This window comes from Rhincodon typus, chromosome 29 (assembly GCF_021869965.1).
Source record: "Rhincodon typus isolate 14 chromosome 29, sRhiTyp1.1, whole genome shotgun sequence".
NCBI lineage: Eukaryota > Metazoa > Chordata > Chondrichthyes > Orectolobiformes > Rhincodontidae > Rhincodon > Rhincodon typus.
This window is the reverse complement of record NC_063360.1, coordinates 38,589,134-38,602,737: the sequence shown is the minus strand read 5'-3', so window position 1 is coordinate 38,602,737 and position 13,604 is coordinate 38,589,134. Positions and strand designations below refer to the sequence as shown.

The 13,604-nt window shown below is 44.7% G+C and overlaps 1 protein-coding gene across 1 annotated transcript in view; it reads left to right on the top strand.

Annotated features, from left to right (window-relative positions):
- Window positions 1–13,604, top strand: part of cpamd8 (C3 and PZP like alpha-2-macroglobulin domain containing 8) — a 101,073-nt gene that overhangs the window by 85,984 nt on the left and 1,485 nt on the right. The window contains exons 35-37 of the mRNA XM_048614006.1: window positions 5,357–5,569; window positions 6,140–6,214; window positions 12,465–12,642. Coding sequence (XP_048469963.1) covers window positions 5,357–5,569; window positions 6,140–6,214; window positions 12,465–12,642 — 466 coding nt within the window. The remainder of the gene's footprint in view (window positions 1–5,356; window positions 5,570–6,139; window positions 6,215–12,464; window positions 12,643–13,604) is intronic.

Below are 13,604 nucleotides of genomic sequence, written 5' to 3'. Positions count from 1 at the left end.
AGCAAAGGCCAAATCCCACTGACACTGGTTGCCCTCTCGACCCAGTCTGTGTGAAAATCTCGGCTGTGAAGCTCGACGGCTGATCTGACTGTGGGAGCTTTGTGAACATGTCCAAAACTAACGTTAACCTGACACTCTTCACCAGCTTTAGCTGCTTCATCAACATTTCCCCTTCACCATGGGGAACATTTAGGGAACATTCATCATTGTATCATAAGATTTAGGGTAACACTGGAAAAAGATAATGGACTATTTGGAGTTTGGATAATTAACTGGGGGAGAGGCTATTTCAGTAGGCTCAAAACAGAGCTAGGCCAAAGGGACTGGAACAAAATGTTGCAGGGCTAAACTGTAGCTGAACAATGTAATGGTTCAGGCACAGCCAATGTATATTCTGTCCAAAGGGAAAGGTAGATCAAATAAATCCGGAGCTCCCTGGATGCCAAAGGAGAGAAAGATTAAATAAAAAAGAAAAAGTGTATTTATGACAGGTGTTAGTTGGAAAATTCAGTTCAGAACCGACCTGAATACGAAATGTTCACAGGGGAAGTGAAAAATCAACATCAGCAAAAAGGGATTATGAGAAAAGACTGGCAGGTAACATAAAAGGAAACTCCAAAATCTTCTGTAAGCACACGATAGTAAAAGGGTGGTAAAAGAAAGAATAGGACTGATTAAAGAACAAAAAGGTGATAAACAAATGGAATCAGAGGGCACGGCTGAGGCATTAAATGAATATTTCAATTAGCCTTTACTGAGGAAGTAAATGTTAGCCTGGTAATGGTGACAGAGGAGAAAACTCATTCACAATAGGAGGAGATTTTGGAAAAGCTGTTGGTCCTTTAGAGTTGATCAGGCACTTGCCAAAAACAGATGAGATGCATCCACGGATATTGAAGGAAGTGAGAATGGTACCGATAATAATCTTCCAACCCTCCCTGGATTTTGGTGTTGTGCCAAAAGACTAGAAAATTGCAAACATTCCTTCCTTATTCAGAAAAGGGTAAAAGGAAAAACCCAACAATTACAGATCAGTCAGTTTAACTTCAGTAGTAGGGATACATCTAGAAACAATAATTTGGGATAAAATTAATAGTCACATGGAAAGTATGGGATAATTAGGGAGAGCCAACATGGATTTCTTAAGAGAAAATCATATTTAATTTGTTAGAGTTCTTTGAAGAGGTAACGGAGAGGGTTGATGAGAGTAATGCTGTTCATTTGGTGTTAATTGACTTCCAGAAGGTGTTTAATACAGTGCTGCACTTCAGAATTGTGACAAAGCTTGTAGCTCATAGAATAAGAGGGACATAGCAACATGGGATACAGAATGAAGGATTGGAAACAGGAATGGTTAATGGATATGTTTTGGACTCAAGGCAGGTTTGTCAGGGAGTTCCCCAGGAGTTGGTTTTGATTTATATTAACAATCTCAACCTTGGTGCAAGGGACGATTTCAAAGTTTGTGGGCAATATCTTGGGAGAATTCTAAACTGTGAGGAGGACATTGTAGAATTCCAAAAGGACATAGACAAGTTGGTGGAGTTGGTGGATAGGTAGCACATGAAGTTCAGTGCAGAGAGGTGTGAGGTGATACATTTTGGTAGAACCAAGGGAGACAGTGTAAAATTAAGGGTATTACTCTAAAGGATAGGCAGGAACAGAGAGACCTAGGAGTTTACATGTATTTGACAAAAATTTCTTTCACCCAGAAGATGGTGGGTGTTGGGAATGCACTGTCTGGGAGGGTAGCTGAGGTGGCAAACCCCTCAATCCCTTTTTAAAAGTACTTGAATTAACATGAAGCGTCATAACATTCAAGGCTATAACACAGGAATGTGGGATCAGTGTAGATTAAGTGTATTTTTGATAGTACAGACTTGATGGGCTGAAGGGCCTCTTCTGTACTGTATGATTCTAAGTCTTTAAAGGTAGCAAGACAGGTGGAGAGTGTGTTTAATAAACCAGGTTAATACCCTGGATTTATTAATAAGGGCATAGAATACAAGGGCCGGGATATGATGCTGAATCTGTATAAGACACGAATTAGACCTCAGCTGGAATGTTGCGTACAGTTCTGGGTGCCACAACACAGGAAGGATGTGAATGCACTGGAAAGAGTAGAAAAGGGATTTATGAAAATGGTGACAGAGGTAAGGAAGAGATAACAAGGTGTAGAGCTGAATGAACACAGCAGGCCAAGCAGCATCAGAGGAGCAGGAAAGCTGATGTTTCGGGCCTAGACCCTTCTTCAGAAATGGGGGAGGGGAAGGGGGCTCTGAAATAAATAGGGAGAGGGTGGAGGCGGATAGAAGATGGATAGAGGAGAAGATAGGTGGAGAGGAGACAGACAGGTCAAAGAGGCGGGGATGGAGCCAGTAACGGTGAGTGTAGGTGGGGAGTTATGGAGGAACTTCGGTTATGCAGATAGATAGAGAAGTTGAGACTGTTTTCCTTGGAAAGGGAAAAGCTGGGAGAAGATAGGATTAATGTTTTCAAAATCATGAGAAGTCTACACAGAGTAGATCGGGAGAAACTGTTCCTGCTCATAAAAGGATCGAGAATCAGAGGGCACAGTTTTAATGTGTTTTGAAAAGGAAGCAAATTCGAGACGAAAGAGAACTTTTTCATTCCGCAGGTAATTAGGGTCTGGAATGCACTGCCTGGAAATGTGGTGGTGGCATTCCAGACGGGCATGGATTTCAGGGAAAAGGCAGGAGAACAGCACAATTTATCTCGCTCAGACTGCATGTCCAGACAGGATGGGCCACATAGCTATAATATGCTATCTCATGCCACAATAACTTGTTGTTTCTGAGATGAGCAATGGAAATGTTTGCCAATGACTGCACAATGTTCAGCACCATTTGCGGCTCCTCAGAAACTGAAGCAGTCCAGCTCTAAATGTTGCAAGATCTGGACAGTATTCAGTTTTGGGCTGACAATTGGCAAGTCACACAAGTGATAGGCTATTATTGTCTCCAAGCAGACAGAATGAATCCCCCACTACCAGCATCCTGGGGTTACCATTGACCAGAAACTGGGCTCACCATATAAACACAGTGGCTACGAGATTAGGTGAAAGGCTAGGAATACTGTGATGAGTAACTCACCTTCTGACTCCCCTGTCCGCCATCTACAAGGCACAAGTCAGGAGTGTGATGGAATACTCCCCACTTGCCTGGATGGGTGCAGCCCCAACAATACTCAAGAAGCTTGACACCATCCAGGACAAAGCAGCCGCTTGATTGACACATCCACAAACATCCACTTCCTCCACCACCGACGCTCAGTAGCAGCAGTGTGTACTATCTGTAAGGTGCACTGTGGAAACTCTCAAAGGCTCCTTCAGCAGCACCTTCCAAATCCACCATCTAGAAGGACAAGGGCAGCAGGTACAAGGCAACAAATTCCTCTCCAAGCCCACTCACCATCCTGACTTGGAAATATATCACCAATCCTTCAGTGTCAAAATCCTGGAATTCCCTCCCTAAGGGCATTGTGGTCTATCCATAACACGTGGACTGCAGCGGGTCAAGAAGGCAGCTAGGGCAACTAGGGATGGGCAAGAAATGCTGGCCCGGCCAGTGGCGCCCACATCCCGTGAAAGAATAAAAAAATGTTCGCCCATTTCGAATGGACCCTCTATCCCGTGACAGAAAGTGGATGAGAAAGAGTTTGGCAATACTTTGGCACACCCTGAGGATGCTATAGAAATGCAATAATTGCTTCCTGTTCCCTGTAGCTTGGAGTGAGACCCTGGTTTTAGAGAGGGCATTGCTTGACCTTTCTGTTGATATTCTGTCAAGGTTCTTTCCTCTTGGGCACTTGTAACTGGGGCTAAAGGAGGGAGAGTGGGTGAGTGGTTATCAAGCTACCAGTGACAATGACTGTATGAGCTAGACTAGGGGATGATCACAGAACTTACAGAGCTGATTTCTCATCATCCCTTCAGCAACATCATCTGAGGACACAATATCAGTTTCCACATGAAAGCCGATGCCATCCAGCTCCACACATGACTCACTCACTCAGCCAATCCAATGCTCTTGATTGTCAGACTATTTGTTCAACACCAGATAGGCCTGAATTTCCTCCAATTAAATCTTCTGAAGCTGAATCCAGCTTCTTTGGTCCTGCTATAAATTACAGTCCCTTGCCATCATCGCTGTGGCTGGTAGCTAAGAGGTTGCAGCAGCCTCTTCATGACCATGGTGAGCTGACCAAAGAATCTCTCCACATGTCCGCACTATTACTAAGTCAGCCCATTACATCATATTCTCCAGCCAGCCTCAGTTCGTCTATTGTGGAAACCCTCATCCATGCCTTTGTTACCTCAAGGCTGAACTATCCCAACACTGTCAGGGCTGCTCTCCCACATTACACCCTCCATGGCCTGCATCATATCTGCCCCCAAATCTTGTTTCCTCATTGCCCCTGTGCTCTCTCACCTACATTGACACCCAGGCTGGCAACACTTTGAGATTAAAATTCTCACATTTGTTTTCAAGTGGTCTTGGTGTAGTGATAATATCTCTGGAATGAACTCCAGCACTTGAGCCTAATGTTCTGGGGACATGGTAGATGGTGAAATTTAAATTCAATAAAATCTGGAATAAGAAGCTGACATCGTGGCGATGTTATAATCATTGTCGATTGTCATTAAAAACCCATCTGAATCACTAATGTTCTTTAGGGAAGGAAACTGCCATCCTCACCTGGTCTGGTCTATATGTGACTGCAGACTCACAGCAATGTGGTTGATTTTTAACTGCCCTCTCGTCAACCCAGATGGGCAATAAATGCTGCCTGGCCAGGGACACCCACATTCCATGAATGAATAAAAACGTTCTCCCTCCCTCCCTACCACTACCTTCAGTCCTACAACTTCCCAAAATCTCTGTGCTGATCCAATTCTGTTTAATCTCTCCACCATTGGTAACCAGGCTTTCAGCTGTTCAGTCCAAAATCCTGCATTTACGTGTCTCTCTGTCTTTCTCTCCCTCTCTATCTCACTCTCCCCCCCCCCCCCCCCCCCCCACTGTTCCCCCCTCTCTCTGCTCCTTTAAGTTGTTCCTTAAAAAGGAACCTCCTTGACCAAATTTTTGAACACATGTCCCAATGTCACCTTGTGTGGCTCAGGGACAAATGTTGTCTAGTAAACCGCCTCTGAAGCACTTCGAGATGTTTTATTACATTAACGGCACTATTTCAATACAGGTCGATATGTTGGAGCCCAGCCTATCACCTTAAGCTGCTTACATGGTTAACTTGGTCCATCAAAGGGTTAAAGGGCAGGCAGTTTAGAATGATTTGGGCTGTTTAGCTTGTTTAATGTCTCTTGCATTTATTCTAGAGTTTGTCCACTCTGGGACGTGTAAGAATGTGTATGACTGTCTGGAAGAGGAACGCCATGAGCTATGCACATGTTATCGTGACTGTGGCTTCGATGGAACCCCTGTTTGTGGCTCTGATGGGATTCTTTATCAGAACCAGTGTCAAATGGAGGTGGCAGCTTGTCGAAACAATACCAGAATTGAACAGGTCACAGTGTCACAGTGCAGCCCCAGTAAGAGACCTTCTGATTCACTCTTTTTGGTTTAAATAGCCATGGCAGAGGAACCATCTTTTTACCTTTGGGCCCTGAGCTCAATTTAATCCAAACCATGGGACTGAAGGTCACAATCAGCTGACGATTGTGTGTCAGCAACAGAACCAATAAGACCCAATAAATACTGACCACCTGAAAAGATGGGTTTGCTGTCATTCTCTGAGCCTGCTCGTCTCTTTATCACTCTGTCTGACTGGTATTCTTTCTGGTTGTCTTTCCCTCTGTCTCTCCTTCTCTATCAATCTGTCCATCTGTGTTTCCTCAAATGTAATTGGGTCTCCTGTCTGTCTCTCTGTCTGTCTCTCTCTCTCTCTCTCTCTGTTTTCTCCCATCTCCCCCCAACCACCCTTCCCTCTTTCTGTCCCTCCCTCTCCCTCTTACCTTTCTCTCTCTTTCCCTTCACCTCTTCTCACTCTCTCCCCCTTCCCTGCTCTCATCCAGTGGATACAGGTGAGCTCTGTGTTTGATCTTTAAGGTGGGCATGCCACAGGATTAGGTTTGACATTTGCCTCTTGTTTCTTCACACAGCAGAGAGTGTCCCTCCAGAGACAGAGTCTGTGGTGTCGCCAGTGAAGTTGGATTTCACAGAACTGAGACAACCAGGTAGTTGTAAACCACAGAGTATGAGCTTGTGGTCAGGGTCCCATTGGGACAGGCAGCTGCTGAATGCCTCATTGGGCACTGGCTCTGTGCCCAGACAGGGGCGGACCAGCTGAGGGCTTCCTGTGATTGATCCCAGAAATGAGGCTAGAGCTTACCTGCTGCCCCCAGATTATCCCCCTGCACACAGCAGCCATGCCAACCTACCGAGCTAATACCAGTCTCTCCCCAGGTTAAATCTTGCACCCAACCCCTGTCCCCAGGGTGGAGCTCAGCTCCATCTCTAGGACAGTTATCTGCCACAGCAACAAAGAATTCTTTGTGAGCAGTTGCAGCCAGTTTGAAATAAATCAGACAATAAATGTATTCAAACCATGTGATTACAGCTGAATGGAAAGGCTGGGGATGCTGGGATTGTTCCCCTTGGAGCAGAGGGGGTTAAAAGGAGTTTTAATGGAGTAATCACAAAAGGTTTTAATGTCGTTAAAAAGGAGAAACAGTTTCCAGTGACCAGAGGGGACACAGATGGAAGAGAATCAATAAAAGAACCAGAGAGAGATGAGGATCTTGTATTACACAGTGAATTCTTATGATCTGGAACGCACTTCCTGAAAGGGCGATAGAAGCTGATTTAACAATAATTTTCAAAAGGAAAATGGAGAAATAGTTGAAATGTGGACCATGGGGAAAGCGCAGAGGGACTCAGACTATTTGGAAAGCTCTTTCAATGAGCCAGCACAGGCAGAGAAGGCCAAATGGCCTCCTGCTTTGTATGAAACTCAAAGACAGTAAGAATCCAGGCCTGCACCAGCTGTTAACGTGAACAGATTGTCTGCTTGCTTGTGGGAGTTGTGAGGCTGTGCCTGACTGTACCATCAGTAGCTGCCTCTCCATCTGATATTTAAGTGATAATCTTTCTCATCCTGTGGGTTCTGGCCTGGAAGCATGGAGTCTCTTCAGTGTTCCTTCCATCCCTTAGTTAATCTGTCTCCACCTGCACGGTCCCAGACACTCTTTTAACCAAATCCTACCAATTTAAACATTTTAAAAGTGTTCAAAAACTTTTGTTGTCAGTTGGTGGAAAGGAAACAATGATTAAAGGGATTTTTGGTTTTTTTTGGGATAATTACATTGCGTGTAAACGCTGACTCTAAACAATTCTTTTTAAAATATCAGTCAAAACTCTGATCTAATAACAGTTTCACAGAACGACAGCCCCTTCTAAACATATTCTCCACATTTCTTTGAAAATGTCTTCACAAAGCACTGCCCAGCTTTGTCATCACTGGCGGATTTATCCAGATGTGCTGTCTGGCATGGAGCCACCTCACATGCTGTGGGACTGGGTTAGGGGTGTCTCCGAATCCACTGACAAGCCTTGGTGAGTTGTTGCAGTGCATCTTATAAATGGTACATGCTGCTGCTACTGATCACCAGTCGTGGAGGGAGTGGATTTTTTTGGTGGTGGCCCATTGAGCAGGCTATGTCCTTACAAACATATAAATGAGGTGCAGAACTAGACCTTTCTAATCCTCAAGCGCTGTCTGTCCTTCAATAAGATTATGGCTTCTCCGATGGTAACCTCAAATTCACATTACCGCCTAGCCCTGATCATCTTTCATTCCCTCGCTTAACAAGAATGTAGCTCCCTCTGCCTTAAAATTATTCACGGACTCTGCTTCCACCCCTTTTTCAGGAAGAGAGTTCCAAAGGCTGAATAAAAACCGAAAGAACTGTGGGGTTCTGAGGAAAGGTCACCGGACCCAAAACGTTAACTCTTTTTATTCCTTCACAGGTGCTGCCAGACCTGCTGAGCTTTTCCAGCAAATTTGTTTTTGTTCCAAAGGCTGACCATCCTCAGGACAAAAAAAAATGCCACATCTCTGTTTTAAATGGGAGCCCTTTATTTTTAAACCCGAGTTCTAGATTGTTCCACAAGAGGAAGCATCTTTTCAACATCCACCCGGTCAAGTTCCTCAGGATCTTGTATGCTTCAAGTAAATCGCCTTTGACTCTTCTAAACTCCAGAGGATACAGGCCCAGCCTGTTGTCTTTTCCTCATCAGGCAATCCGCTCATCTCAGAGATTAGTCTATTAAACTCCCTTCAACTGCTTCCTTAAGTAACAAGACCAGTCCTGCACACAGTACTCCAGATGCATGACATCAATACACTGTATAACTGAAGCATAACCTTCAGTGGCCACAAGAGCTGGTCAGAGACTAGGAATCATTTGGGACCTCCTGAATCCTAAAGCCTGTCCACCATCCACAAGGCACAAGTTAGGAGTGTGATGGAATGCTCCTCATTTGCCTGGATAGGTGCAGCTCCATCAACACTCGAGAAGCTCGATACCATCCAGGATAAAGAAAATGGTTAGTGTACAGGTAATGAGGAAGGCTAATAAACTTATAATCTATCACATGGGATAATATCCATGTAGTCAGTGAAACATTAACAAGCAAAGCCTGATAAGGGCAATGCTGAGGCGATCAAAGTGAAGGGGGTGGATAGGGATTAAATCAAAATACAATTGGAGGAGGAAATAAAGCTCTGCACCCCCCATGATGCCCACCTGTCCCTAAAGGCATTGACAGCATTGGTGGACACTACGTGCTCCCTCTCCAAGGACAACCGGGCTTGAACGTAACTGCAGAAGAAAGGCAGGCAGCCGGCAGGGACAAACCCCTCTATAGCCTGCTGTCTGGACCAGTCTATAGCCAGCCTGGTCAGGCCCGGGAGCAGACTCACAAGGAGATCCTGTGACCTGCCTTCACCCCTTTGCGCCGGGTGCCCAAAGATCAGGAGCATGGGCTAAAGTGCAACCAAAAACATAGCAAAAGGTTTTCCAAATAACTAACAAAGGAGACACTCCTGTTTATAACTGTCTGCCAGGGCTTCCTGATTGGGCTGCTAAGCTGGTCCAATCAGGGAACTCATACTCTATGACGTCCACGTGGCCGACCTTGTTACAATCACTACAGGTAAGCCCTAGGATGTTGACAGTGGGGCATTCAGTGATGGTAACACCATTGAATGTCAAGGGGAGGTAGTGATATTGTCTCTTATTGGTGATGGTCATTGCCTTCCGTTTGTATGGTATGAATGTTCCTTGCAACCTGTTAGCTCAAGCCTGGATATTGTCCAGGTCTTGCTGCATTTGGACATAGATTGCTTTGGTATCTGAGAAGTTGTGAATGGTGCTGAACATTGTGCAATCATCAGTGAACATTCCCAATTCTGACCTTACGATAGAGGGAAGATCACTGATGAAGCAGCTGAAGATTGATGGGCCTAAGACACTACCCTGAGGAACTCTTACAGAATTGAGATGACTGACCTCCAACAACCACAACCATCTTCCTGTGTGCCAGCTATGACTCCAACCAGCAGAGAGTTTGCCCCCGATACTCATTGACTCCAGTTTTGCTAAGGCTCCTTGATGCCACACTTGATCAAACACGGATTTGATGTCAAAGGCTGTTGCTGTCACCTCACCTCTGGAATTTTGTCCATGTTAGATGGAGAAACTAAGCTATAAGGAGAGACTAGATAGGCTTGCCTTGTTTCTTTTAGAGCAGGGAAGGCTGAGGGGGCACATGACTGAGGCATATAATATTATGAGGGGCATGGACAGGGTGAATAAAGAGCAGCTGTTCCCCTTGTGGAGGTGTCAATCATGAGAGGGCATAGTTTTAGGGTAAGGGGCAGGAGATTCAGAAACATTGAAGGATATGGGACAAGTGCAGGAAATTGGGATTAGCCCGCTTTTAGTGGTAGTTTTGTTGGTGCAGACTCGATGTGCCAAAAGGCCTTTACTAGGCTGTATGAATCTGTGTTTGAACCAAGGCTGTAATGAGGTCAGGAGCTGAGTGGCCCTGGCAGAACCCAAGCTGGGCGTCACTGAGCAGGTTACTACTGGGTGCTAAAAAAACAAAAGAATTGTGGATACTGTGAATCGGGAACAAAAACAAAGTTGCTGGAAAAGCTCAGAAGGCCTGGCAGCATCTGTGAAGAGAAAATCAGAGTTAACGTTTCGGGTCCGGTGACCCTTCCTCAGACTGCTGCTTGATAGCACAATTGATGACACCTTCCATCACTTTATTGATGATAGAGAGTGGACAATGGGGTGATAATTGGCCGGGTTGGATTTCTCCTGCTTTTTGTGTACAGAGCAAATTGCCACATTGTTGGGTAAATAGCAGTGATGTAACTCTACTGGACGAGCTTTGCTACGGGAGTGACAAGTTTGGAGCACAAGATTTCTTAATGGTACCAGAGTGTAAATGGAGAGATACAAAAATCTCACAGAGAAAATAATGAGAAGGCTGATGAAATATTGCCTTTAATCTTGCAATAACTGCATTACAACAGGTGTGAATGTTATATTGGAGTGAAACCTCTGGTCAGACCCTCTCTGGAGGCTTCAGTTCTGGAACCTGCCCTTCAGGTAGGAGATATTGACCTTGGAGAAGCATGGGTTAACCAGAAAGATGAAAGGGTTAAATTATAAAGGCAATCGAGAGCGTTGATGTCATCAAAGTGTTTCAAATGATGAAAAGGGATGCAGTAGATAGGATGGTTAAGAAGGCTTTTAGCACTCTTACCTTCATTGCTCAGTCTTTTGAGTATAGGAGTTGGGAAGGACATTGGTGAAACCGTTTTTGGAATACTGTGTCCAGTTCTGGTCGCCCCGTTATAGGAAGGATATTATTAAGCCAGGGTGGGCTCTGAAGAGATTTAGCAGGATGTTACCAGGTATGAAAAGTTTGAGTTATACAGAAAGGCTGGATAGACTGAAGCGTGGGAGGTTGAGAGGTAACCTTACAGGGGTTTATAAAATCATGAGGGGTATAGATGGGGTTAATGGTAGTTGTTTTTTCCCTAGGATGGGGGATTTCAAGACTAGTGGGCACATTTTTAAGGTGAGAGAAGAGAGATTTTAAAAAGATGTGAGGGGCAAATTGTGTACACAGAGTGGTTCGTGTGTGGAATGAACTTCCAGAGGAAGTGGCAGATGTGGGTACAGTTACAATGTATAAAAACATTTAGATAAGTGCATGAATAGGAAAGGTTTGGAGAGATATGAGCAAAGAACAGGGAGGTGGGACTAGTTCAGTTTGGGATTATGGTTGGCATGGACTTGTTCGACTGAAGGGTCTGTTTTCGTGCTGTATGACTCTGCGATACCGAGAAACTATTGCTTCTTTTAGGGGTGAGAACAAGAGGGAGCAGAATGTTTAAAATTCAAATCAAAGTGTAGGGTGTTCTGGGAGCGGGTGCGAAGCTCAAGCCTTCTCCAAAAGCTGTGAATGCTCCAGATCAGCCAAGACATTCAGAATTGTGACTGATGGCAGTGAACATTGCTGTAGTCCCTGAGGCTCACAGGCTGCTTCCTCACTACAGAGAGAGGGAGACAGAGACACAGAGAGAGAGAGGGAGAGAGACTGACAGCAGCATTTGAAAAAAGTCTAATTCTGACGATGATGATGTTTGAGATTAGTATCACTGCTGGAATACTGTATTCTGTTCATGAGAGAGACAGAGCACTGTCCATATAGTTCCTTCAACTCAGCCAAACACACATCAAATGTAAACACGCCATATTTACTCGGAACTGCTTGGGGCTCAGGCTCGTCCTGTTGACTGTTTTACAGGATTTCCCATTTTGTTGTTACACGAACTCCTCACTGAAACTGTTAGCCCCTGAGCTGGAGCATGGGCACCATCTGGGGGTCAAGAGCACACACTGCAACCACTCAAAATACTGAGGGACATTTTCACAGAATTGTGGCTTTAATTTCAGTATGAAATATACTTTAAAAATTGCAACTAATCAATGCATTATCAATGATCTGTTTTGTTAAATCCCCATCTCTCTAACAAATTCACTCTAACATGATCTCTCTCTCTTACTATATACTCTGTCTCTGTCCCTGTTCTCCCTCTCACAACTTTCCTGTCTTCCTCGTCTGTCTGTTGCTGTCTTGCCCTCTGCCTCCTTCCTCCTCCTGTCACATTCCTTTGCTGCTATCCTGTATTGATCTCTACCTCAATCCCTTTCCAATTTCTATTCCTCTTTATGCTTCACTCTACCTCCCATTTGTCACTATTTCCTTTCCCAATCTCTTCCTCTCTCACTCCAACAATCCTCTTCCTCCCTCTCCTCCTCACATTCACTCACCTTCACTTTCTCTCCTCTGATATTCATCTGTCTTTCTGTCCTATCCCCGTTTCCTGACCCTCTCTCACAGACACTGTCACCATACCACAAGCGGAACTTTCCTATTACTCCTACGGAACGAGTTATGAGTACGATCCGGAGTTTGTGTTCGATGTGGACGATGGGTCTGAAATGAATGAAGATCAGAGGGAGGGACTGAGCCAGGGAGAAAAGGGAGAACAGACAAAACCTTCAGTGAAAAGTGAATGGTAAGGGCCTGAAACAATTAGCTAATATCAGTCCCACACTCTCTGATGTGGATCCTACTCAGCTGATCAAACTCTATGTCTCAATACCAGTTATTTGAGTTTTGAGTAAATGTAGAGAGTGGGAGCAATGTGTATGCCTGCGCACAATGAAACATTTCTCTCTTTCTCACACCTGGGCTCTTCAACTGGGTGCAACACCCACCTCCTCTCTGTCACACTCAAGCGATGTATTTTTGAAAGGGTTTACCAGGAGTCTGGTTTAGTAATGCACCACCAGGTTTTGCTGTAATCTGCTGAAGCTAATCTTACCCATTCCAGGAGTGGCCTGGAATTTAAAGATCATCTCCAGCTTCTTTACTGCAAACCATCTTCTTAAAACCCTTAAACCCATTCACTCCCCCTTATCTCCTCACCCCAATAATCAACACCCTGCAGTGGATCCTTCATCCTGCTCCTTGGTAACAGCCTGTCTTTGAGCCAGTCTGTTCGCAGCCTCAGTGTCACGCTAACAGGAGCTTCTGATCTTATAACAGAGTCATCACCGGAATTGCCAAGTTCCATCTCCAGTACATCATCTGACTTCACCTCGGCTCATCTTCTGCTCAAACCATCATCTGTGCTTCTTTTGCCCTTGAGACTTGATTATTCCAACTTATCTGCGCATCCTACCCACTGTAAACTTGTGGTCACCCAGAACTCTGTTCCACAAGGATAAACTCACACTGAGTTTAATGTGACCTTTGCCCTGCCCTGACTCCTTTCAGATTCTCATTACTACTTTCACATAAATCCCTTCACAGCCCCTCACTATCTCCATTCAGGGAGGCAATGGTCTCATGGTATTATCACTAAACTATTAATCCAGAAACTCAGCTAATGATCTCAGGACCAGGGTTTGAATCCCATCATGGCAGATGGTGGAGTTTAAATTCAATAAAAATCTAGAATTAAGAATCTAGTTA